The sequence below is a fragment of the Scyliorhinus torazame genome, chromosome 5 (genome assembly GCF_047496885.1).
Source record: "Scyliorhinus torazame isolate Kashiwa2021f chromosome 5, sScyTor2.1, whole genome shotgun sequence".
Taxonomy (NCBI): domain Eukaryota; kingdom Metazoa; phylum Chordata; class Chondrichthyes; order Carcharhiniformes; family Scyliorhinidae; genus Scyliorhinus; species Scyliorhinus torazame.
Window position 1 is genome coordinate 71,739,388 of NC_092711.1, and position 23,868 is coordinate 71,763,255.

Here is a 23,868-nt window from a genome sequence, read left to right on the forward strand (position 1 = left end):
CTATGAGAGTGTGTGTGTGAGGGTGTGTGAGTGAGGGTGTGTGAGTGAGGGTGTGTGAGTGAGGGGATGCGAGTGAGGGTGTGTGAGTGACGGTGTGTGTGAGAGGGTATGCGAGTGAGGGTGTGAGTGAGGGTGTGTGAGTGAGTGTATGTCAGTGTGGGTGTATGAGGGTGTGTGAGTGAGGGTGTGTGTGTGAGGGAATGTGTGTGAATGAGGGTGTGTGAGTGAGGTTGTGTGAGTGAGGGTGTGTGAGTTAGGGCGTGTGTTTGAGGGCGTGTGTTTGAGGGTGTGTGAGTGAGGTTGGGTGAGTGATGGTATGTGAGTGAGGGTGTGTGAATGAGGTTGTGTGTGAGTGAGGGTGTGTGAATGAGGGTGTGTGTGTGAGTGTGTGTGAGTGAGGTTGTTTGAGTGAGGGTGTGTGAGTGAAGGTGTGTGAGTGAGGGTGTGTGCACGAGGGTGTGTGAGTGAGGGTGTGTGAATGAAGGTGTAAGTTTGGCGTGTGAGTGAGGATGAGAGAGTGAGGGTTGTGTGAGTGAGGGTATGAGAGTGACGGTGTGTGAGTGACGGTGTGTGTGAGAGGGTGTGTGAGTGAGTGTGTGTGAGTGAGGGTGTGTGAGTGAGGGTGTGTGAGTGAGGGTATGTGAGTGAGTGTATGTGAGTGTGGGTGTATGAGGGTGTGTGAGTGAGGGTGTGTGAGTGAGGGTGTATGAGTGAGGGCGAATGAATGTGGGTGGGTGAGTGAGGGTGTGTGTGGGTGGGAGAGTGGGAGCTGTGAGTGTGTGTGTGTGTGAGAGGGTGTGTAAGAGGGTGTGTGAGAGAGGGTGTGTGAGAGGGTGTGTGAGTTTGTGTGTATGAGAGGGTGTGTGAGTGAGGGTGTGTGAGTGAGGGTGTGTGAGTGAGGGTGTGTAAGAGGATGTGTAAGTGAGGGTGTGTGAGAGGGTGTGTGCGTGAGGGTATGAGAGTGAGGGTGTGTGAGTGACGGTGTGTGTGAGTGAGGGTGTGTGAGGGTGTGTGAGTGAGGGTGTGTGAGTGAGGGTGTGTGAGTGAGGTTGTATGAGTGAGGGTGTGTGAGTGAGGGTGTGTGAGTGAGGGTGTGAGAGTGAGGGTGTGAGAGTGAGGGTGTGTGAGTGAGGGTGTGTGAGTGAGGGTGTGTGAGTGAGGGTGTGTGAGTCACGTTGTGTGAGTGAGGGTGTGTGAGTGAGTGTGTGTGAGTGAGGGTGTGGGAGTGAGGGTGTGTGATTGAGAGTGTGTGAGTGAGGGTGTGAGTGAGGGTGTGTTTGTGAGGGTGTGTGAGTGTGTGTGAGTGAGGGTTTGTGTGAGGGTGTATATGTAAGGGTGTGTGAGTGAGGGCGTGTGAGTGATGGTGTGTGAATGAGGGTGTAAGTGAGGGCGTGTGAGTGAGGTTGTGTGAGTGAGGGTATGAGAGTGATGGTGTGTGAGTGACTGTGTGTGTGAGAGGGTGTGTGAGTGAGGGTTTGTGAGTGAGGGTGTGTGAGTGAGACTTTGAGTGAGGGTGAATGAATGTGGGTGGTTGAGTGAGTGAGATCTATGAGAGTGTGTGTGTGAGGGTGTGTGAGTGAGGGTGTGTGAGTGAGGGTGTGTGAGTGAGGGTATGAGAGTGAGGGTGTGTGAGTGACGGTGTGTGTGAGAGGGTGTGCGAGTGAGGGTGTGAGTGAGGGTGTGTGAATGAGTGTATGTCAGTGTGGGTGTATGAGGGTGTGTGAGTGAGGGTGTGTGTGTGAGGGAATGTGTGTGAATGAGGGTGTGTGAGTGAGGTTGTGTGAGTGAGGGTGTGTGAGTGAGGGCGTGTGTTTGAGGGCGTGTGTTTGAGGGTGTGTGAGTGAGGGTGGGTGAGTGAGGGTATGTGAGTGAGGGTGTGTGAATGAGGTTGTGTGTGAGTGAGGGTGTGTGAATGAGGGTGTGTGTGTGAGGGTGTGTGAGTGAGGTTGTTTGAGTGAGGGTGTGTGAGTGAAGGTGTGTGAGTGAGGGTGTGTGCACGAGGGTGTGTGAGTGAGGGCGTGTGAATGAAGGTGTAAGTTTGGCGTGTGAGTGAGGATGAGAGAATGAGGGTTGTGTGAGTGAGGGTATGAGAGTGACGGTGTGTGAGTGACGGTGTGTGTGAGAGGGTGTGTGAGTGAGTGTGTGTGAGTGAGGGTGTGTGAGTGAGGGTGTGTGAGTGAGGGTATGTGAGTGAGGGTGTGTGAGTGAGGGTGTGTGAGTGAGGGTGTGTGACTGAGGGTGTGTGAGTGAGGGTGTGTGAGTGAGGGCGAATGAATGTGGGTGGGTGAGTGAGGGTGTGTGTGGGTGGGAGAGTGGGAGCTGTGAGTGTGTGTGTGTGTGAGAGGGTGTGTAAGAGGGTGTGTGAGAGAGGGTGTGTGAGAGGGTGTGTGAGTTTGTGTGTATGAGAGGGTGTGTGAGTGAGGGTGTGTGAGTGAGGGTGTGTGAGAGGATGTGTAAGTGAGGGTGTGTGAGAGGGTGTGTGCGTGAGGGTATGAGAGTGAGGGTGTGTGAGTGACGGTGTGTGTGAGTGAGGGTGCGTGAGGGTGTGTGAGTGAGGGTGTGTGAGTGAGGGTGTGTGAGTGAGGTTGTATGAGTGAGGGTGTGTGAGTGAGGGTGTGTGAGTGAGGGTGTGTGAGTGAGGGTGTGAGAGTGAGGGTGTGAGAGTGAGGGTGTGTTTGTGAGGGTGTGTGAGTGAGGGTGTGTGAGTGAGGGTGTATATGCAAGGGTGTGTGAGTGAGGGCGTGTGAGTGAGGGTGTGTGAATGAGGGTGTGTGTGTGAAAGGGTGAGTGAGTGAAGGTGTGTGAGTGAGGGTGTGTGAGTGTGGGTGTGTGAGTGAGGGTGAGTGAGTGAGTGGTGTGTGAGTGAGGGTGTGTGAGTGAGGGTGTGTGAGTGAGGGTGTGTGAATGAGGGTGTGTGTGTGAGGGTGTGTGAGTGAGGTTGTGTGAGTGAGGGTGAGTGAGTGAAGGTGTGTGAGTGAGGGTGTGTGAGTGAGGGTGTATGAGTGAGGGCGAATGAATGTGGGTGAGTGAGTGAGGGCGAATGAATGTGGGTGCGTGAGTGAGAGCTGTGAGTGTGTGTGTGTGAGAGGGTGTGTGAGTGAGGGTGTGTGAGTGAGGGTGTGTGAGTGAGGGTGTGTGAGTGAGGGTCTGTGAGTGAGGGTGTGTGAGTGAGTTTGTGTGTGTGAGTGAGGTGTGTGAGTGAGTGAGGTGTGTGAGTGAGGGTGTCTGATTGAGGGTGTGTGAGTGAGTTTGTGTGTGTGAGTTTGTGTGTGTGAGTGAGGGTGTGTGAGTGAGGGTGTGTGAGTGAGGGCGTGTGAGTGAGGGCGTGTGTGTGAGGGTATGTGTGTGAGTGAGGGTGTGTGAGTGAGGGTGTGTGAGTGAGGGTGTGTGAGTGAGGGTGTGTGAGTGAGGGTGTGTGTGTGAGGGTGTGTGAGGGTGTGTGAGTGAGGGTGTGTGAGTGAGGGTATGTGAGTGAGGGTGTGTGAGTGAGGGTGTGTGAGTGAGGGTGTGTGAGTGAGGGTGTGTGAGTGAGGGTGTGTGTGTGAGGGTGTGTGTGTGAGGGTGTGTGAGTGAGGGTGTGTGTGCGAGGGTGTGTGAGAGAGGGTGTGTGAGTGAGGGTGTGTGAGAGTGAGGGTGTGTGAGTGAGGGTGTGTGAGAGTGAGGTTGTGTGAGAGGGTGTGTGAGTGTAGTGTGAGACGGTGTGTGTGTGAATGTGTGTGTGAGAGGGTGGGTTAGTGAGGGTGTATGACTGAGGATGTGTGTGACTGAGGGTGTATGAGTGAGGGTGTGTGTGTGAGGGTGTGTGAGTGAGGGTGTGTGATTGAGGGTGTGAGAGCGAGGGTGTGTGAGTGAGGGCGTGTGAGTGAGGGCGTGTGAGTGAGGGCGTGTGAGTGAGGGCGTGTGAGTGAGGGCGTGTGAGTGAGGGCGTGTGAGTGAGGGTGTGAGTGAGGGTGTATGAGGGTGTGTGTGAGAGGGTGTATGAGTGAGGGTGTGAGTGAGGGCGTTTGAGAGAGGTTGTGTGAGTCTGTGTGTGAGAGCGTGTGTGAGAGGGTGTGTGAGTGAGGTTGTGTGAGAGGGTATGTGAGCGAGGGTGTGTGAGTGGGGGAGTGAGACGGTGTGTGTGAATGTGTGTGTGAAAGTGCGGGTTAGTGAGGGTGTATGAGGACGTGTGTGACTGCAGGTGTATGAGTGAGGGTGTGTGTGAGGGTATGTGTGTGAGGGTGTGTGTGTGAGGGTGTGTGTGAATGAGGGTGTGTGAATGAGGGTGTGTGAGGGTGTGTGAGTGAGGGTGTGTGAGTGAGGGTGTGTGAGTGAGGGTGTGTGTGTGAGGGTGTGTGAGTGAGGGTGTATGATTGAGGGTGTGTGAGTGAGGGTGTGTGAGTGAGCGTGTGTGAGTGAGGGTGTGTGAGTGAGGGTGTGTGAGTCAGGTTGTGTGAGTGAGGGTGTGTGAGTGAGGGTGTGTGAGTGAGGGTGTGGGAGTGAGGGTGTGTGATTGAGAGTGTGTGAGTGAGGGTGTGAGTGAGGGTGTGTTTGTGAGGGTGTGTGAGTGTGTGTGAGTGAGGGTTTGAGTGAGGGTGTATATGTAAGGGTGTGTGAGTGAGGGCGTGTGAGTGATGGTGTGTGAATGAGGGTGTGAGTGAGGGCGTGTGAGTGAGGTTGTGTGAGTGAGGGTATGAGAGTGATGGTGTGTGAGTGACTGTGTGTGTGAGAGGGTGTGTGAGTGAGGGTTTGTGAGTGAGGGTGTGTGAGTGAGACTTTGAGTGAGGGTGAATGAATGTGGGTGGTTGAGTGAGTGAGATCTATGAGAGTGTGTGTGTGAGGGTGTGTGAGTGAGGGTGTGTGATTGAGGGTGTGTGAGTGAGGGTATGAGAGTGAGGGTGTGTGAGTGACGGTGTGTGTGAGAGGGTGTGCGAGTGAGGGTGTGTGAGTGAGTGTATGTCAGTGTGGGTGTATGAGGGTGTGTGAGTGAGGGTGTGTGTGTGAGGGAATGTGTGTGAATGAGGGTGTGTGAGTGAGGGTGTGTGAGTGAGGGCGTGTGAGTGAGGGCGTTTGTTTGAGGGCGTGTGTTTGAGGGTGTGTGAGTGAGGGTGGGTGAGTGAGGGTATGTGAGTGAGGGTGTGTGAATGAGGTTGTGTGTGAGTGAGGGTGTGTGAATGAGGGTGTGTGTGTGTGAGGGTGTGTGAGTGAGGTTGTTTGAGTGAGGGTGTGTGAGTGAAGGTGTGTGAGTGAGGGTGTGTGCACGAGGGTGTGTGAGTGAGGGCGTGTGAATGAAGGTGTAAGTTTGGCGTGTGAGTGAGGATGAGAGAGTGAGGGTTGTGTGAGTGAGGGTATGAGAGTGACGGTGTGTGAGTGACGGTGTGTGTGAGAGGGTGTGTGAGTGAGTGTGTGTGAGTGAGGGTGTGTGAGTGAGGGTGTGTGAGTGAGGGTATGTGAGTGAGGGTATGTGAGTGTGGGTGTATGAGGGTGTGTGAGTGAGGGTGTGTGAGTGAGGGTGTATGAGTAAGGGCGAATGAATGTGGGTGGGTGAGTGAGGGTGTGTGTGGGTGGGAGAGTGGGAGCTGTGAGTGTGTGTGTGTGTGAGAGGGTGTGTAAGAGGGTGTGTGAGAGAGGGTGTGTGAGAGGGTGTGTGAGTTTGTGTGTATGAGAGGGTGTGTGAGTGAGGGTGTGTGAGTGAGGGTGTGTGAGTGAGGGTGCGTGAGAGGATGTGTAAGTGAGGGTGTGTGAGAGGGTGTGTGAGTGAGGGTATGAGAGTGAGGGTGTGTGAGTGACGGTGTGTGTGAGTGAGGGTGTGTGAGTGAGGGTGTGTGAGTGAGGGTGTGTGAGAGAGGGTGTGCGAGTGAGGGTGTGTGAGAGTGAGGTTGTGTGAGAGGGTGTGTGAGTGTAGTGTGAGACGGTGTGTGTGTGAATGTGTGTGTGAGAGGGTGGGTTAGTGAGGGTGTATGACTGAGGATGTGTGTGACTGAGGGTGTATGAGTGAGGGTGTGTGTGTGAGGGTGTGTGAGTGAGGGTGTGTGATTGAGGGTGTGAGAGCGAGGGTGTGTGAGTGAGGGCGTGTGAGTGAGGGCGTGTGAGTGAGGGCGTGTGAGTGAGGGCGTGTGAGTGAGGGCGTGTGAGTGAGGGCGTGTGAGTGAGGGTGTGAGTGAGGGTGTATGAGGGTGTGTGTGAGAGGGTGTATGAGTGAGGGTGTGTGTGTGAGTTTGTGTGTGTGAGTTTGTGTGTGTGAGTGAGGGTGTGTGAGTGAGGGTGTGTGAGTGAGGGCCTGTGAGTGAGGGCGTGTGTGTGAGGGTATGTGTGTGAGTGAGGGTGTGTGAGTGAGGGTGTGTGAGTGAGGGTGTGTGAGTGAGGGTGTGTGAGTGAGGGTGTGTGTGTGAGGGTGTGTGAGGGTGTGTGAGTGAGGGTGTGTGAGTGAGGGTATGTGAGTGAGGGTGTGTGAGTGAGGGTGTGTGAGTGAGGGTGTGTGAGTGAGGGTGTGTGAGTGAGGGTGTGTGTGTGAGGGTGTGTGTGTGAGGGTGTGTGAGTGAGGGTGTGTGTGCGAGGGTGTGTGAGAGAGGGTGTGTGAGTGAGGGTGTGTGAGAGTGAGGGTGTGTGAGTGAGGGTGTGTGAGAGTGAGGTTGTGTGAGAGGGTGTGTGAGTGTAGTGTGAGACGGTGTGTGTGTGAATGTGTGTGTGAGAGGGTGGGTTAGTGAGGGTGTATGACTGAGGATGTGTGTGACTGAGGGTGTATGAGTGAGGGTGTGTGTGTGAGGGTGTGTGAGTGAGGGTGTGTGATTGAGGGTGTGAGAGCGAGGGTGTGTGAGTGAGGGCGTGTGAGTGAGGGCGTGTGAGTGAGGGCGTGTGAGTGAGGGCGTGTGAGTGAGGGCGTGTGAGTGAGGGCGTGTGAGTGAGGGTGTGAGTGAGGGTGTATGAGGGTGTGTGTGAGAGGGTGTATGAGTGAGGGTGTGAGTGAGGGCGTTTGAGAGAGGTTGTGTGAGTCTGTGTGTGAGAGCGTGTGTGAGAGGGTGTGTGAGTGAGGTTGTGTGAGAGGGTATGTGAGCGAGGGTGTGTGAGTGGGGGAGTGAGACGGTGTGTGTGAATGTGTGTGTGAAAGTGCGGGTTAGTGAGGGTGTATGAGGACGTGTGTGACTGCAGGTGTATGAGTGAGGGTGTGTGTGAGGGTATGTGTGTGAGGGTGTGTGTGTGAGGGTGTGTGTGAATGAGGGTGTGTGAATGAGGGTGTGTGAGGGTGTGTGAGTGAGGGTGTGTGAGTGAGGGTGTGTGAGTGAGGGTGTGTGTGTGAGGGTGTGTGAGTGAGGGTGTATGATTGAGGGTGTGTGAGTGAGGGTGTGTGAGTGAGGGTGTGTGAGTGAGGGTGTGTGAGTGAGGGTGTGTGAGTGAGGGTGTGTGATTGAGAGTGTGTGAGTGAGGGTGTGAGTGAGGGTGTGTTTGTGAGGGTGTGTGAGTGTGTGTGAGTGAGGGTTTGAGTGAGGGTGTATATGTAAGGGTGTGTGAGTGAGGGCGTGTGAGTGATGGTGTGTGAATGAGGGTGTGAGTGAGGGCGTGTGAGTGAGGTTGTGTGAGTGAGGGTATGAGAGTGATGGTGTGTGAGTGACTGTGTGTGTGAGAGGGTGTGTGAGTGAGGGTTTGTGAGTGAGGGTGTGTGAGTGAGACTTTGAGTGAGGGTGAATGAATGTGGGTGGTTGAGTGAGTGAGATCTATGAGAGTGTGTGTGTGAGGGTGTGTGAGTGAGGGTGTGTGATTGAGGGTGTGTGAGTGAGGGTATGAGAGTGAGGGTGTGTGAGTGACGGTGTGTGTGAGAGGGTGTGCGAGTGAGGGTGTGTGAGTGAGTGTATGTCAGTGTGGGTGTATGAGGGTGTGTGAGTGAGGGTGTGTGTGTGAGGGAATGTGTGTGAATGAGGGTGTGTGAGTGAGGGTGTGTGAGTGAGGGCGTGTGAGTGAGGGCGTTTGTTTGAGGGCGTGTGTTTGAGGGTGTGTGAGTGAGGGTGGGTGAGTGAGGGTATGTGAGTGAGGGTGTGTGAATGAGGTTGTGTGTGAGTGAGGGTGTGTGAATGAGGGTGTGTGTGTGAGGGTGTGTGAGTGAGGTTGTTTGAGTGAGGGTGTGTGAGTGAAGGTGTGTGAGTGAGGGTGTGTGCACGAGGGTGTGTGAGTGAGGGCGTGTGAATGAAGGTGTAAGTTTGGCGTGTGAGTGAGGATGAGAGAGTGAGGGTTGTGTGAGTGAGGGTATGAGAGTGACGGTGTGTGAGTGACGGTGTGTGTGAGAGGGTGTGTGAGTGAGTGTGTGTGAGTGAGGGTGTGTGAGTGAGGGTGTGTGAGTGAGGGTATGTGAGTGAGGGTATGTGAGTGTGGGTGTATGAGGGTGTGTGAGTGAGGGTGTGTGAGTGAGGGTGTATGAGTAAGGGCGAATGAATGTGGGTGGGTGAGTGAGGGTGTGTGTGGGTGGGAGAGTGGGAGCTGTGAGTGTGTGTGTGTGTGAGAGGGTGTGTAAGAGGGTGTGTGAGAGAGGGTGTGTGAGAGGGTGTGTGAGTTTGTGTGTATGAGAGGGTGTGTGAGTGAGGGTGTGTGAGTGAGGGTGTGTGAGTGAGGGTGCGTGAGAGGATGTGTAAGTGAGGGTGTGTGAGAGGGTGTGTGAGTGAGGGTATGAGAGTGAGGGTGTGTGAGTGACGGTGTGTGTGAGTGAGGGTGTGTGAGTGAGGGTGTGTGAGTGAGGGTGTGTGAGAGAGGGTGTGCGAGTGAGGGTGTGTGAGAGTGAGGTTGTGTGAGAGGGTGTGTGAGTGTAGTGTGAGACGGTGTGTGTGTGAATGTGTGTGTGAGAGGGTGGGTTAGTGAGGGTGTATGACTGAGGATGTGTGTGACTGAGGGTGTATGAGTGAGGGTGTGTGTGTGAGGGTGTGTGAGTGAGGGTGTGTGATTGAGGGTGTGAGAGCGAGGGTGTGTGAGTGAGGGCGTGTGAGTGAGGGCGTGTGAGTGAGGGCGTGTGAGTGAGGGCGTGTGAGTGAGGGCGTGTGAGTGAGGGCGTGTGAGTGAGGGTGTGAGTGAGGGTGTATGAGGGTGTGTGTGAGAGGGTGTATGAGTGAGGGTGTGAGTGAGGGCGTTTGAGAGAGGTTGTGTGAGTCTGTGTGTGAGAGCGTGTGTGAGAGGGTGTGTGAGTGAGGTTGTGTGAGAGGGTATGTGAGCGAGGGTGTGTGAGTGGGGGAGTGAGACGGTGTGTGTGAATGTGTGTGTGAAAGTGCGGGTTAGTGAGGGTGTATGAGGACGTGTGTGACTGCAGGTGTATGAGTGAGGGTGTGTGTGAGGGTATGTGTGTGAGGGTGTGTGTGTGAGGGTGTGTGTGAATGAGGGTGTGTGAATGAGGGTGTGTGAGGGTGTGTGAGTGAGGGTGTGTGAGTGAGGGTGTGTGAGTGAGGGTGTGTGTGTGAGGGTGTGTGAGTGAGGGTGTATGATTGAGGGTGTGTGAGTGAGGGTGTGTGAGTGAGGGTGTGTGAGTGAGGGTGTGTGAGTCAGGTTGTGTGAGTGAGGGTGTGTGAGTGAGGGTGTGTGAGTGAGGGTGTGGGAGTGAGGGTGTGTGATTGAGAGTGTGTGAGTGAGGGTGTGAGTGAGGGTGTGTTTGTGAGGGTGTGTGAGTGTGTGTGAGTGAGGGTTTGAGTGAGGGTGTATATGTAAGGGTGTGTGAGTGAGGGCGTGTGAGTGATGGTGTGTGAATGAGGGTGTGAGTGAGGGCGTATGAGTGAGGTTGTGTGAGTGAGGGTATGAGAGTGATGGTGTGTGAGTGACTGTGTGTGTGAGAGGGTGTGTGAGTGAGGGTTTGTGAGTGAGGGTGTGTGAGTGAGACTTTGAGTGAGGGTGAATGAATGTGGGTGGTTGAGTGAGTGAGATCTATGAGAGTGTGTGTGTGAGGGTGTGTGAGTGAGGGTGTGTGATTGAGGGTGTGTGAGTGAGGGTATGAGAGTGAGGGTGTGTGAGTGACGGTGTGTGTGAGAGGGTGTGCGAGTGAGGGTGTGTGAGTGAGTGTATGTCAGTGTGGGTGTATGAGGGTGTGTGAGTGAGGGTGTGTGTGTGAGGGAATGTGTGTGAATGAGGGTGTGTGAGTGAGGGTGTGTGAGTGAGGGCGTGTGAGTGAGGGCGTTTGTTTGAGGGCGTGTGTTTGAGGGTGTGTGAGTGAGGGTGGGTGAGTGAGGGTATGTGAGTGAGGGTGTGTGAATGAGGTTGTGTGTGAGTGAGGGTGTGTGAATGAGGGTGTGTGTGTGAGGGTGTGTGAGTGAGGTTGTTTGAGTGAGGGTGTGTGAGTGAAGGTGTGTGAGTGAGGGTGTGTGCACGAGGGTGTGTGAGTGAGGGCGTGTGAATGAAGGTGTAAGTTTGGCGTGTGAGTGAGGATGAGAGAGTGAGGGTTGTGTGAGTGAGGGTATGAGAGTGACGGTGTGTGAGTGACGGTGTGTGTGAGAGGGTGTGTGAGTGAGTGTGTGTGAGTGAGGGTGTGTGAGTGAGGGTGTGTGAGTGAGGGTATGTGAGTGAGGGTATGTGAGTGTGGGTGTATGAGGGTGTGTGAGTGAGGGTGTGTGAGTGAGGGTGTATGAGTAAGGGCGAATGAATGTGGGTGGGTGAGTGAGGGTGTGTGTGGGTGGGAGAGTGGGAGCTGTGAGTGTGTGTGTGTGTGAGAGGGTGTGTAAGAGGGTGTGTGAGAGAGGGTGTGTGAGAGGGTGTGTGAGTTTGTGTGTATGAGAGGGTGTGTGAGTGAGGGTGTGTGAGTGAGGGTGTGTGAGTGAGGGTGCGTGAGAGGATGTGTAAGTGAGGGTGTGTGAGAGGTTGTGTGAGTGAGGGTATGAGAGTGAGGGTGTGTGAGTGACGGTGTGTGTGAGTGAGGGTGTGTGAGTGAGGGTGTGTGAGTGAGGGTGTGTGAGAGAGGGTGTGCGAGTGAGGGTGTGTGAGTGAGGGTATGTCAGTGTGGGTGTATGAGGGTGTGTGAGTGAGGGTGTGTGAGCGAGGGTTTGTGAGTGAGGGTGTGTGTGTGAGGTTGTGTGAGGGTGTGTGTGTGAGTGAGGTTGTGTGAGTGAGGTTGTGTGAGTGAGGTTGTGTGAGTGAGGTTGTGTGAGTGAGGGCGTGTGAATGAGGGCGTGTGAATGAGGGTGTAAGTGAGGGCGTGCGAGTGAGGTTGTGTGAGTCTGTGTGTGAGAGGGTGTGTGAGTGAGGTTGTGTGAGAGGGTGTGTGAGTGAGGGTGTGAGACGGTGTGTGTGTGAATGTGTGTGTGAGAGGGTGGGTTAGTGAGGGTGTATGAGGGTGTGTGTGACTGCGGGTGTATGAGTGAGGGTGTGTGAGTGAGGGTGTGTGAGTGAGGGTGTGTGAGAGTGAGGGTATGAGAGTGAGTGACGGTGTGTGTGAGAGAGGGTGTGTGAGAGGGTGTGCGAGTGAGTGTGTGTGAATGAGGGTGTGTGAATGAGGGTGTGTCAGTGAGGGTGTGTGAGTGAGGGTGTGTGAGTGAGGGTGTGTGTGTGTGAGGGTGTGTGTGTGAGGGTGTGTGAGTGAGGGTGTGTGAGTGAGGGTGTGTGAGGGTGTGTGAGTGAGGTTGTATGAGTGAGGGTGTGTGAGTGAGGGTGTGTGAGTGAGGGTGTGTGAGTGAGGGTGTGAGAGTGAGGGTGTGAGTGAGGGTGTGTTTGTGAGGGTGTGTGAGTGAGGGTGTGTGAGTGAGGGTGTATATGCAAGGGTGTGTGAGTGAGGGCGTGTGAGTGAGGGTGTGTGAATGAGGGTGTGTGTGTGAAAGGGTGAGTGAGCGTGTGTGAGTGAGGGTTGATGTGTTAGAGTGGGTGAATGCACTTTGCTAAAAGAGGATGAGTGAGTGAGGATGTGTGATTTAGGGTTGATGAGTTAGAGTGGGTGAGTGCGTGGTGCTGAAAAACGTTGAGTGAGAAAACAATTTAGAACTGGGACAATGAACATTCCTGCGACTTAACGGATTTTCATTTTGCAAATGGGATTTTTGTGCCCGTAAAAGTCTTGTCATATTGTGTCAGAGAGAGTGTGTTGTGTTTATTCATTCTTGTGATGTAGGCTCGGCCTGCATTTATCTTCCATCCCTCATTGACTTTGAGAAGATGCTGAGCTTCCTTCTTTAACCATTGCAGTCCATGTGGTGTTTCCCCGAGTCCGATACATGATGTTGAACCAGCGGCAGTGCAGGAACGGAGATATATTACATAGTCATGATGGTGAATGGTGAGGAGGTGACCTTCCAGTTGGTGATGTTCCCATGTGTCTATTGTCCTTGTCCAAATGGCCGCTGTCATCGGTTTGGAAAATGCTGCCTACGGAGACACGATGAGCTTCAGCAGCGGATGTTTAGATAGTAGACAGGCTTCGGGGAGTCAGGAGATGGGTTTTCACCTTTGATCTGTTCTTCTGGCCTCAAAATTTCTATGACTCGCCCAGATCACTTTCTGGTCCATGTTGATCACCAGGAGGTTGTTAGTGGTTTTCAATGATGGTAATGCCAGTCAATGTCAAGGGGCGGTGGTTAGATCTGTTCTTACTGGAGGTGGGCATTGCCTTCAATTGGGTGACTTGACTGTTACTTACCACTTGTCAGCCAGAACCGCATAGAGCCTCCATGTTGCTTTATTTACAGGTTTATTTAGTGACTGCACAGTTGCAAATTGTGCTGAGCATGATGCAATCATCTGCCATCAACCCCTGTTCAGACCTGATGATGGAAAGAAGGTCATTGATGAACAAGCTGAAGATGGTTGGACCTCGGACACTGCCCTGAAGAAGTCTCGCAGTGATGTCCTAGAACTGAGCTGATTGGCCTCCAGCAATGGAATCCATCCACCTTGGTGCTGATTGTGACTCCAACCAGCGGAGATTCTTCCCCTGATTCCCATCCATTCATTCTTTGTTTGGGCTGCTTGAGGTCTCACGTTTCAATGCTGCCTTGATTTGGCGGCACGGCAGCACAGTGGTTAACCCTGTTGCTTCACAGCACCAGGGACCCGGGTTCGATTCCCACTTGGGTCATTGCCTGTGCGGAGTCTGCACGTTCTCCCCGGAGTCTGGGTGGGTTTTCTCCGAGTGATCCGGTTTCCTCTCACAAGTCCCGAAAATCGACCTGTTCGGTGGTTTGGATATTCCGAATTCTCCCTCTGTGTATCCGAACAGGCGCCAGAGTGTGGTGACTGGGGGCTTTTCACAGTAACTTCATTGCAGTGTTAATGTAAGCCTACTTGTGACAATAATAATGATTATTATTATTGATGTTTGTTCAGTCGCTCTCACCTGTGTATCTGAAAGTGTGTGCGTGTCTGAGTGTGTGTGTGTGTGTGTGAGGGAGAATTTGGGTATGTGAGAGCCCGTGACTGTGTGTATGCATGTGTCTGCATGCATGCGTGTGATTGTTTCTGCGAGAGATGGATCAAGAGAGTGGGAGAGAGAGAGTACACGTGTGAGTGTGTGTGTGCAAGAGAGTATCTGTGTGTGAGAGAATATCTGTGTTTGAGAGCGCGATTGTGTGTATTTCTGCGAGCGACAGGATATCTGTGTGTGTGAGGGAGCAAAATAGTGTGCACAGGAGAGAGACTGCATGTGCAAAATTGTGTGTGTGAGACAGCATGTGAGTGAAAGAGTGCTTTCACAAGAGAGCATGTGTGTGAGAGAGCATGTATGCATCAAAGCATGTGAGTGAGACAGCATGTATGTGAGAGCATGTGTGCGAGAGATCATGTGTGTGAGAACACATGTGTGTGAGTGTGTAACAGACCATATGTGTGAGAGAGCATGTGTGCAAGAGAGCATATGTGTGAGAGAGCATGTGTGTGAGAGAACGTGTGCATGAGACAGCATGTGTGCAAAAGAACATGTGTGTGAGAGAGCATGACTGTGAGACAGCATGTGTGAGAGAGCATGTGTGCGAGAAATCATGAGTACGAGAGAGACCATGAGGTGTGTCAGAGTGCGTGTGTGCAAGAGAGAATGAGAGAGAGTGTGTGGGTGTGAGCGTGTGTGTCAGAGTGTGTGTGTGTGAGAGCATGAGTGTCGAGAGTGAGTGTATGAGAGAGTGTGTATGTGAGAGAGCAAGTGTATGAGAGAGCATGTGAGTGAGAGGGCATGTGTGTCAGGGAGCGTGTGCGCAAGAGAGCGTGAGTGTGAGAGATATGTGATTGAGAGAGTGTGTGTGAGAAAGCATGTGTGGGAGAGTACATGGGTGTGAGAGCATGTGTGCAACAGAGCAAGTGTGTGAGAAAGCATGTGTGTGAGAGAGCATGTGTGTAAACGAGCATGAGTGTGAGTGAGCAAGTGAGTGAATGTGCGAGAGAGTGTGAGTATCAGAGCGCATGTGTATGAGAGAGCATGTATGCAAGAGAGGATATATGTGTGAGAGAGCAGGAGTACAAGTGAGCATGTGTGAGCGAGAGGCTGTGTGTGTGTGAGAGAGCGTGTGTGTGAGAGCATGTGTGTGAGAGAGCATGCCTGCAAGAAACCATGCATGTCAGAGAGAGTGTATGTGTGAGAGAGTGTATGTGTGAGAGAACGGATGTGTCAGAGAGCCTGTATGTGAGAGAGCGTTTTTGTGTTGGAGAGATGTGTGTGACAGGGCATGTGTGTGAACGAGCGTGTGTGCAAGAGATAATGTGTGCGAGAGTGCATGTGTGCGAGAGTGTGTGTCTGTGAATGATTGTGTATGTGGGTGAGATTGGTAAAACGTGTAAGAGAGAGTGTGTGTGAGAGTGTGAGAGTGGGAGATTGTCTGAAAGAGAGAGAGGGATAATGTGCCTGTGTCTGTGAGAGAGCGAGTGACAGTCTGTTGGTGTGTGAGGGAGAGTTGGAGAGAGAGAAAGTTGGAGACAGAGAGTATGTAAGAGAATGAGTGTGTGAGGCAATGCGTGTGTGACCGAGTATGTGTGTGAGAGAGACTGTGTGTTTTTGAAGAGCTATCGTGTATGTGAGAGTGTCTGTGAGAGAGAGTGTCTGTGTGTTTGAGGAATAGTCCGGGTTTCTGGGAGAGAGGGAGTGTGTGAGGGAGAAACAGTGTGCGGATGAGAGTGTACCTAGTGTGTCAAATTTCACTCTGAAACACAGGGGATCGAATCATTCAAACTGCTTGATTCTAATTGATAAATGGTCAACTTACGACAAATGAAATTAATAACCACTGTGAAATTAAACTGATATAAATTTCAAACTCCCTTCGCCTTTCAGCTATTTCTCCTGTCTGAACTGGGCAGAATGTATTTTCACTGAGAATGAACACATTAAATAGAACAGATTGAGGGGAGTTTAATGTCTGTGACAGAGATCCAGTGTTTGATAAGAAATAAACAAACCAGGAAACATTCACATTGGAAACTGATTACCCGATTTGATCCAATGTCTTAATTAAATACAATCAACAAAACAATGGAGGCGGGCCACCTCATCAACCGGAGCAAATAAATGTATTGTTTTCTAAATTATTTTCAGGGCAATTAAACATTCTCCAATAGCTTTGATATAACACGCCAGTATGCTACTCAATTGTAGCAGTTAATTTATGTTGAATTAGTTAGTACTAAAGTCGCATTGCAAGTTATTGCCAATTGTCAATTAGTTCACCTGTCAGCTGATTTGTACTCTATAATATAAATAATAAAACATGGTTCTCTGCAATTCAAAACCTGCTCCTGCCTGAAATTTGATAAATATTTGGATTTAATTAAATATTAAACTTCAAATTATCGGATGGAATAATTCAGACATGTGTAATATCTAGAAAATGATGGAGAAATGTTTTTGTTCAATTTACGAGTTAAGAAGAAATAAGCTTGAGGCTCAGATATAATCTATTCTTCGATTGTATAATTTGTTTTATTTCAATAATGTTATATTGTGTACAGCACAGCTCTGCGAGACACGATGTTATTATTTTTTGCAAAGCTAATATTCTCTTTTTGTAATTAAATTAATCTCTTTGAATTTCAAGCTTTTACTTGTCAAGCTCCAGCACTGTGCAGTCTGGACATTCCTACAATTCAGATAAAATCATAAGAACAATTCCTGCACTGTCAGCGACTTCCACCTCTGAGAAAACTCTTTATGATTAGGTTAGAGACAACTACAAATGACGTTGAAGAGATAATTAATATTCTTGCTGCTGCACATAAATAATACTATAACCGGATACATAAATTGCCAAACTGCAATATAAAACTCCTATTTAAGTAACTGCAAACGTAATCAGAGAAATAAAAATGAATTCAAATATATCTTGTGTAATTGAACAGTGCTGTAGAATCAGTATGTTATTATTAAAACAGTTTCATAAATAATCACAAAATATTCCCAGCCTACAAACTTTTCCGGTCATGCTGATGGTGTGCAAAGCACAGCAGAATTGTGGAAGGAGATTGATGATTAATGATATTAATATGGAAACATATTTGGATAATACCGCATTATAATTGTTTAAGTTATATTAATTTTACTCACGAATTTGAAAACGTTTTAATTAAATAGTTTCAGACTGCAGTAACGAATTGCGTTCTTAATGACGCCATGGTTTAGTTTAATCAGTAATCATTAGGTAAAATTTAAAAATGTCAATCAAATCTTTAATTCCTTTCTTTATTTTCGAAACCGGCCACGTTTACTCCCCACAATTGTGTTTCAAGGAGATTCAAACGCGCAAACCTTTTTACATTTAACCAGAAAACGTGTAACTGCTCAATGTCACCCAGTTTGAACAATGCAGAAACAACGTAGAAACAGAAAACCGCTTCACAAATTGTACTTATTCAAAGTCACCCAGACACACCATCTCCTCAGCAGCAAAACACCAAAACTCATCGTGAGGACTGAACCCGTTTCATTGAGAAGCAGCTCAATTCTACATTCAACAGAATCAAACGTAACATTTCAAAAACATCAGAATATCGAATCCAGCAAATCAGTTCGGCACCAAATGTATGAATTATCAAACTAAATAGAAATACAGAACAACAGTAATATCACTGTGAGCAGGTGGGGTATGTCCAAAATATTTGTGAAACTTTACCATATTTTATTCATGTTGGACCATATTTCAAACGCATTTCAACAGTTGACAGGAGAGATAAAAGCTGCATCCATCAATCCCACCAAGATGGAACATTGAAGAAAAGCCAGGCTGTGATTGCAGGAACAAATTATGTTCGGAAAGAGCATTTAAAACTGTGGCTTAGTTTAATCTGCAATCATCACTTTTAAAAAACTCTAAAATCCTGACCGTTGTCCACCCACAATCGCGTGCCAAGCAGTTTCAAACACGTGTCTTATTTTCATTCAATTACAAAACATGGAAACGCTCAATATCACCGAGTTTAAAGAGTATAGACACGCCAGAACCGTTTCACAACTTTACTCATTCAAAATCACCCAGACACAATCTCCTCAGCAGAAAAACACCAAATTACATCACCGAGGGGCTGAAACTCGTCTCATGGAGAACCAGCTCAATTCTTCAAACACTTTCAACAGAATCAAACAGCATTTCAAGAAAATTTATATCTAGAACCCACCAAATCCGCCTTTCAGCAAGTGAATGAACAATTAAAACAAACAGAAATATGGAAGAATATCATCAGCATTGTCAATAAGCGGGAAGTGTTCAATAAATTGACACAGATACTTCAGCATATTTTGTGAATATTGGGTAGATTTCTAACACTTGTGCAGGAGGCGGTAAAATCTGCAGCCACCAGGTGTCACCGAGATTAAACATTGCAGAAATACCAAACTGTTTAACAGGCGTTAGGTATTTAAAGTAACCCGGCCACAGTATCCTCAGCAAATAAACATCAAATCACAACAACCAGGGACTGAATCCCTCAGCAGAACCTTTTGTCAAGAGGCAGAATAATTCATTTTTCAGCAGAATCACATGAAACATTGCAACAAAATCTCAATACAGAATCCAGCAAACCCGCAATTCAGTGAACGAATGCATAGTTAAAGTAGAAATAAATAAATAAAATAAAGACTCAAGTAAAACAGTTCATAAATAATGGAATGGTTCTTACCTGCAGTCACCGTCACCATGGTCCCCTGTCCCCAGTAGCCCATGATGTCACAGTGTCACATTCCCTGGGCAGCTCCGTACAATAACCGGACCTGCACAAAATAGACAGAAATCCACCATTATTTTAAATATTCACAACCCAGCGGCAAAGTAAACTTGTAATGAATTTTCAGTAAATTAGAATTGCATTTGTGGATATCGCTTGCTGTTCAGAAATGACCCTAATGTTTTATATTTCAGAGTAACACATGAACATGTTCTTGAAATCACCAACTAACGAGTGAATAATTGTCACAGATTTCCATATTAATTATTGTCATTTTGTCAGTGCTGGATATGAACAATACTTCACTGTAAATAAAGTTGGATTGTAAAAGCGATCACTGACCCAGCCTCAGTTAATTAGTGCTGAGGGGCTTTTTGTATTGACAGTAACTGCTGTGATCCAGTTATCACAGTGAGACACAGCGTGTCAAATACTGCGGCAGACTGTTAACTGTAAAATACAGAGATTTAATTTCACTGCGCGTTCAAAAAACTAACTCTGTATCTTCCAAGAGCGAATCTGTGAGTTATTTCAGCTTGTCCTGGTCATTACATTTATAAAGAGGATCGGAACACTTTTAAACCCTCGGGGCACATTTAGCGTGTCGGTCAACAATGATAAAGTGGAAGATTTTTATACCTTTTTACAAACTAATATTGTGTTTTATTTAAGCCTCATTTAAGTTGACAATCCTGCTGGGGCCCTGATCACCAATTTGGATAAACTCTTTCACTGAGGTTTTTGTATGAGGATGTCGCTGTGGACAGCACTGTGACCCACTGCTGTAGTCACAGTGACAGACACCCGCACAAAAACTGCACTCACTCTCTGTTCAGTCCTGCCGCTCAATATTCTCTTCAAATAGATGCGTCGTTTAGAATTCATGCAACATTTCACAAAACACAATGCACAAAGGTCTCCTCTGTGTAACAGACATATTCAAGATAACATTATATCCAGACCTGTAATTGCTAAAACTGCTAACAGAGAAGATAAACACAACTAAAGTCTCACCACATTAAGTAGGTTGGTTTGTTAGATTTTACGATTACATTTTCTCCAGATTGGTTTTGTAGCGGACGGCTTGGGGTCTGGCTCGCTGATATTAACATCACATTTAAAACAAGTACTGACCTTCAGGTTAAGATGAAAGTTGCTGAATTCCCTCTCGAGCTGTTCTTGTGCGGGTCCAGCCCTGGTTCCTCTCGCTGTGGTCTCCTGCACAGTAATAGATGGCGGTGTCTTCGGTCTTCAGGTTCGTCATGGCCAAAGAGAAGATGCTGTTTGAAAGGTCTTTGGACGCAGTGAATCGGCCTTGAATCGCTGAGGCGTAGTACTGATAGGATGAAGTATAGTAGACAGCCAGCCACTCCAGCCCCTGCCCGGGAACCTGGCGGACCCAGTACATGTAGTAGCTGTTGAGATCGAAGCCGCTGGTTTTACAGGTCAGTCTCAGGGAGCCGCCGGGACGCCCGGTCTCTGCCTCCGGCTGAGTCAACACAACATCCGACTGGACACCTGTAAAAATATATCAAAAAGCCCGAGGATTAATGCTGGTGAAATGATGGGTGACTCTGGAACATTCCAGAGAGAGACTAACACTGAGACAGTAACAGTGAGAGACTTGGACAATAAAAACTACTCACGGGATAAGAAAGTCAGCAACAAACTGAGAGAAATGGCCCACCTCATCCTTCTGGTCATTTGGGGGAAATGGTTGTGTCCGGAACTCAGTGAACAAACCAGCTCCCGGACTGTTGGATTCGGGTCCCAGTGAGCGGCATTTAAATACCCGGCAGAAGGGGCGGGTTTCCAGGCGCCGCCTGTTGATTCCCTGGTGGAGGCGGCGACTGGATCCACGTCCCACCTTGCACCCCCCCCCCCCCCACCCCCCCCCCCCCCCACCCCTACAGAATGGACCCAGAGATTTACTATGAGTTATTATTAAATAGACATTTATCTGTAACGGGATATTTGTTTGTCTGAATTGATTCTTTATAATGTCCCCATTGCGAAATTACGTCTGCTCATCTGTTAAGAAAAGAACTATTCCATTGCAAATTCAGTCCCTTTATTTCTACTCCAATATATTGAGATGATCTTAAAAAGACTAATTATTTTGTCAGGGAATAGGTTGTATGTCAGTCTGATTTGCAACACTCCGGGTCCCTATTCCATTTGCAAAAAAGTATAATTTATCAGAGGAATTGTTGACGATTTATGTCGGAATGCGGGAATGAACAAGGTGATTCCATTTGCAGTGCGGATGGCTATCACTGAGCATTGCGGGTCTGCAGACAAGGCTCCTAACATTACACAATGACTCTCCTTACATTTCTGGAACTGCCCCTGAGCCTCAGACAGTCCTGTGAACATTAGCGGTAAAAGAAACCCGCTTGCAAACATAAAATTGACATTAACATTTGACAGAATGAATCAGAACGGACAGGGCGATCAGCAAAGTTATCCTTCAGCATCCAAATCAATGCCGCTAATTTCACTGACCACCGGCTGTCTAACATTCGCTATGTTGGGAACACAGGATATCAGGATTTTGGGGAATATTACACAATATCACAAGGATAAATGTTTTATCTTCCACTGAAGCAGGTCATGAACTGGTCATTTCTCCACTCATTGGCAGAAATGAGAGGGACTGTTAAATAATAATGGAAATCAGCACAAATTAAACTGTACCGAACACGGTGCTAATCAGGTATAAGAGACGCCTCCGTTTATATGAAGTGAACTACTCCGAGAATATTCCAGGAATTCAGGCGGGTTCAAGGCAGTTTTATGATTTTATTTCAGTACCTCATCTTATTGGGCTTGTGGATTGGGTCCATCAACACCACCCACTCTCACTTCATTAGGTTCTTAACAAACGGACTTCAATAACTACAGTGACCTTTACTCAGAACTAATATAAATTAAATAGCATCTGGTCAGTTTACAATGTTCCGATCGCGTTTAATCTCAGCGTGATCACAGCATTCACTGAATATATTTATTTAGATGGAACACCATTTAAAACGTTTACTTCATGTGCGACTGAAACATTTATTGTTTAAATGGATAAATCCCATTTTGTCCATTCATATTCAGGCTAATCTGCCCCACACAGTATTTGGCAGCAATCCAACCGCTTGCAGCAGGCAGGCTCGAATGTTCAAAGTTGTTTACAGGAAACATCTGGATTTTTTTTCAGAGATCTGTTTCCTCAGTACTGACCGTTTGGCTGCAAGCCAACTTCAAACTCTTAACATTGTCAATGAGGACTACTTATGAACAAATCTACCCAGCAACAGTACTGGAGATCATTTTACGTTTTAAATTGCGAACCTATATGAACTGTTCCCATCTCAGGAAAGGAGAGTTATCCAGCTTTTCTAGCCTCTCTTAGCAACAACAGCCGGCTGGAGATCTCTCCCACATCTCATAACATTGTGATGATGGATAGAAATACAATTAGACTATCAGACAGGGGCCCATTTGCAACAGATCAACATGTATATTCTGTATTTTTTCCTACATGCTTCCATGGAATGTGGGACTCACCGGCAAGACCACCATGTGTTCCCTGTCTCTAATTGCTGTTGAACTGAGTGGTTTGCTGGGGCAGCTCAGAAGGAACTGAAGAGTCAGACATGTTGCTGTCTGACTGGAGCCACATGTAGGTGAGACCAGGGAGGGATGTCACATTTCCTTCATTGGTGAAGCAGAGGGGATTCCATGGACACAGTTAGTCTATATTCCAGATTTATTAATTGAACTCAAATTCCCCCACCGGCCATGGTAGGATTTGTTCGCAAGTTCCCACAGAATTAGCCTGAGCCTTTGCATTATTGGTTCAATGGCATTAATACTCCCCCATCACCCAACCAAAAGATAAAAGGATTACTGCTTTGATGTAGGGATGGATGTTGGTTGGATGCCTAAATATGTTGATTGAGGAATCAGTGAATGGGGTTGCTGGATGGATGGATAGATGGTTCTGAAAGATGCTGTTCTACATTCTCAGTTTTGCGCTTGATGACTTCACAAATTAAAGCTGGTCCTTTATAAATTGCGTCAGAATGATACAATCGGTGGCTGAAGATTTTCTGTGTGAATTCCATCCCCAGACTATTGGGAACAGACCAGCTGGGCGTTACTAGGAGGAAACTGGAGATACTCCTGTGGTGCTGGTGTTCTTCTCTGCTGATGGTGAATCTTCATCTCAATGACAGAAAGCGGGAACATGATTAGGTTGAGGAGGGACGGTAATATTTGGAACATGTGGTCATTTCATGTACAATAAGTCACTCAAGATGTCCTCACCCAAATTAATGAAGACACCAGACTAAAAACATATTAATGTGAAAACAGAAATACTGCGAAACTCAGTGGACAGCTGCAGACTTTGAATTACTTTCCAAAACAGTGTAATAACAAATCGGGATTTAAAGGTGCAATAACGTCACATTAGGTACAGACATTTTCATTTCTACCATCACCGCCTGGAAATTCCGCTCCAAATCACTGACTACCCTGACTTGGAAATATCTCGCCGAATCTTCGCTGTCGCTGGTTCAAATGACTAGAACTGGATCAGAAATTGGCTAGCTGAAAGAAGACAGAGGGTGGTGGTTGATGGGAAATGTTCAGAATGGAGTACAGTCACAAGTGGAGTACCACAAGGATCTGTTCTGGGGCCGTTGCTGTTTGTCATTTTTATCAATGACCTAGAGGAAGGCACAGAAGGGTGGGTGAGTAAATTTGCAGACGATACTAAAGTCGGTGGTGTTGTCGATAGTGTGGAAGGATGTAGCAGGTTACAGAGGGATATAGATAAGCTGCAGAGCTGGGCTGAGAGGTGGCAAATGGAGTTTAATGTAGAGAAGTGTGAGGTGATTCACTTTGGAAGGAATAACAGGAATGCGGAATATTTGGCTAATGGTAAAGTTCTTGAAAGTGTGGATGAGCAGAGGGATCTAGGTGTCCATGTACATAGATCCCTGAAAGTTGCCACCCAGGTTGATAGGGTTGTGAAGAAGGCCTATGGAGTGTTGGCCTTTATTGGTAGAGGGATTGAGTTCCGGAGTCGGGAGGTCATGTTGCAGCTGTACAGAACTCTGGTACGGCGGCATTTGGAGTATTGCGTACAGTTCTGGTCACCGCATTATAGGAAGGACGTGGAGGCTTTGGAGCGGGTGCAGAGGAGATTTACCAGGATGTTGCCTGGTATGGAGGGAAAATCTTATGAGGAAAGGCTGATGGACTTGAGGTTGTTTTCGTTGGAGAGAAGAAGGTTAAGAGGAGACTTAATAAAGGCATACAAAATGATCAGGGGTTGGATAGGGTGGACAGTGAGAGCCTTCTCCCGCGGATGGATATGGCTGGCACGAGGGGACATAACTTTAAACTGAGGGGTAATAGATATAGGACAGAGGTCAGAGGTAGGTTCTTTACGCAAAGAGTACTGAGGCCGTGGAATGCCCTACCTGCTACAGTAGTGAACTCGCCAACATTGAGGGCATTTAAAAGTTTATTGGATAAACATATGGATGATAATGGCATAGTGTAGGTTAGATGGCTTTTGTTTCGGTGCAACATCGTGGGCCGAAGGGCCTGTACTGCTCTGTATTGTTCTATGTTCTATGTAGAACTCCCTCCCTAACAGCATCGTCGGTGTGCCTGCACTGGAGTGATGGCAGAGGTTCAAACACGCAGTTCACCGCCCTTTGTGAAGGGTAATTAGCGATGGACAATAAATCATGGCGAGCCTGCGACGGCCACACCGTATAACTTAATTTAAAACTGTTGTAATCT

At 48.5% G+C, this 23,868-nt stretch overlaps 1 gene segment (V, D, J or C); it reads right to left on the reverse strand.

Moving 5' to 3' along the window:
• The window catches only part of LOC140418383 (Ig heavy chain C region-like), a 28,633-nt gene extending 10,561 nt beyond the window's left edge, over positions 1 to 18,072 (reverse strand). Inside the window, 1 exon segment of the C gene segment in view lies at positions 18,013 to 18,072. Coding sequence covers positions 18,013 to 18,055 — 43 coding nt within the window.
• Between the last annotated feature and the right edge of the window lie 5,796 nt (positions 18,073 to 23,868).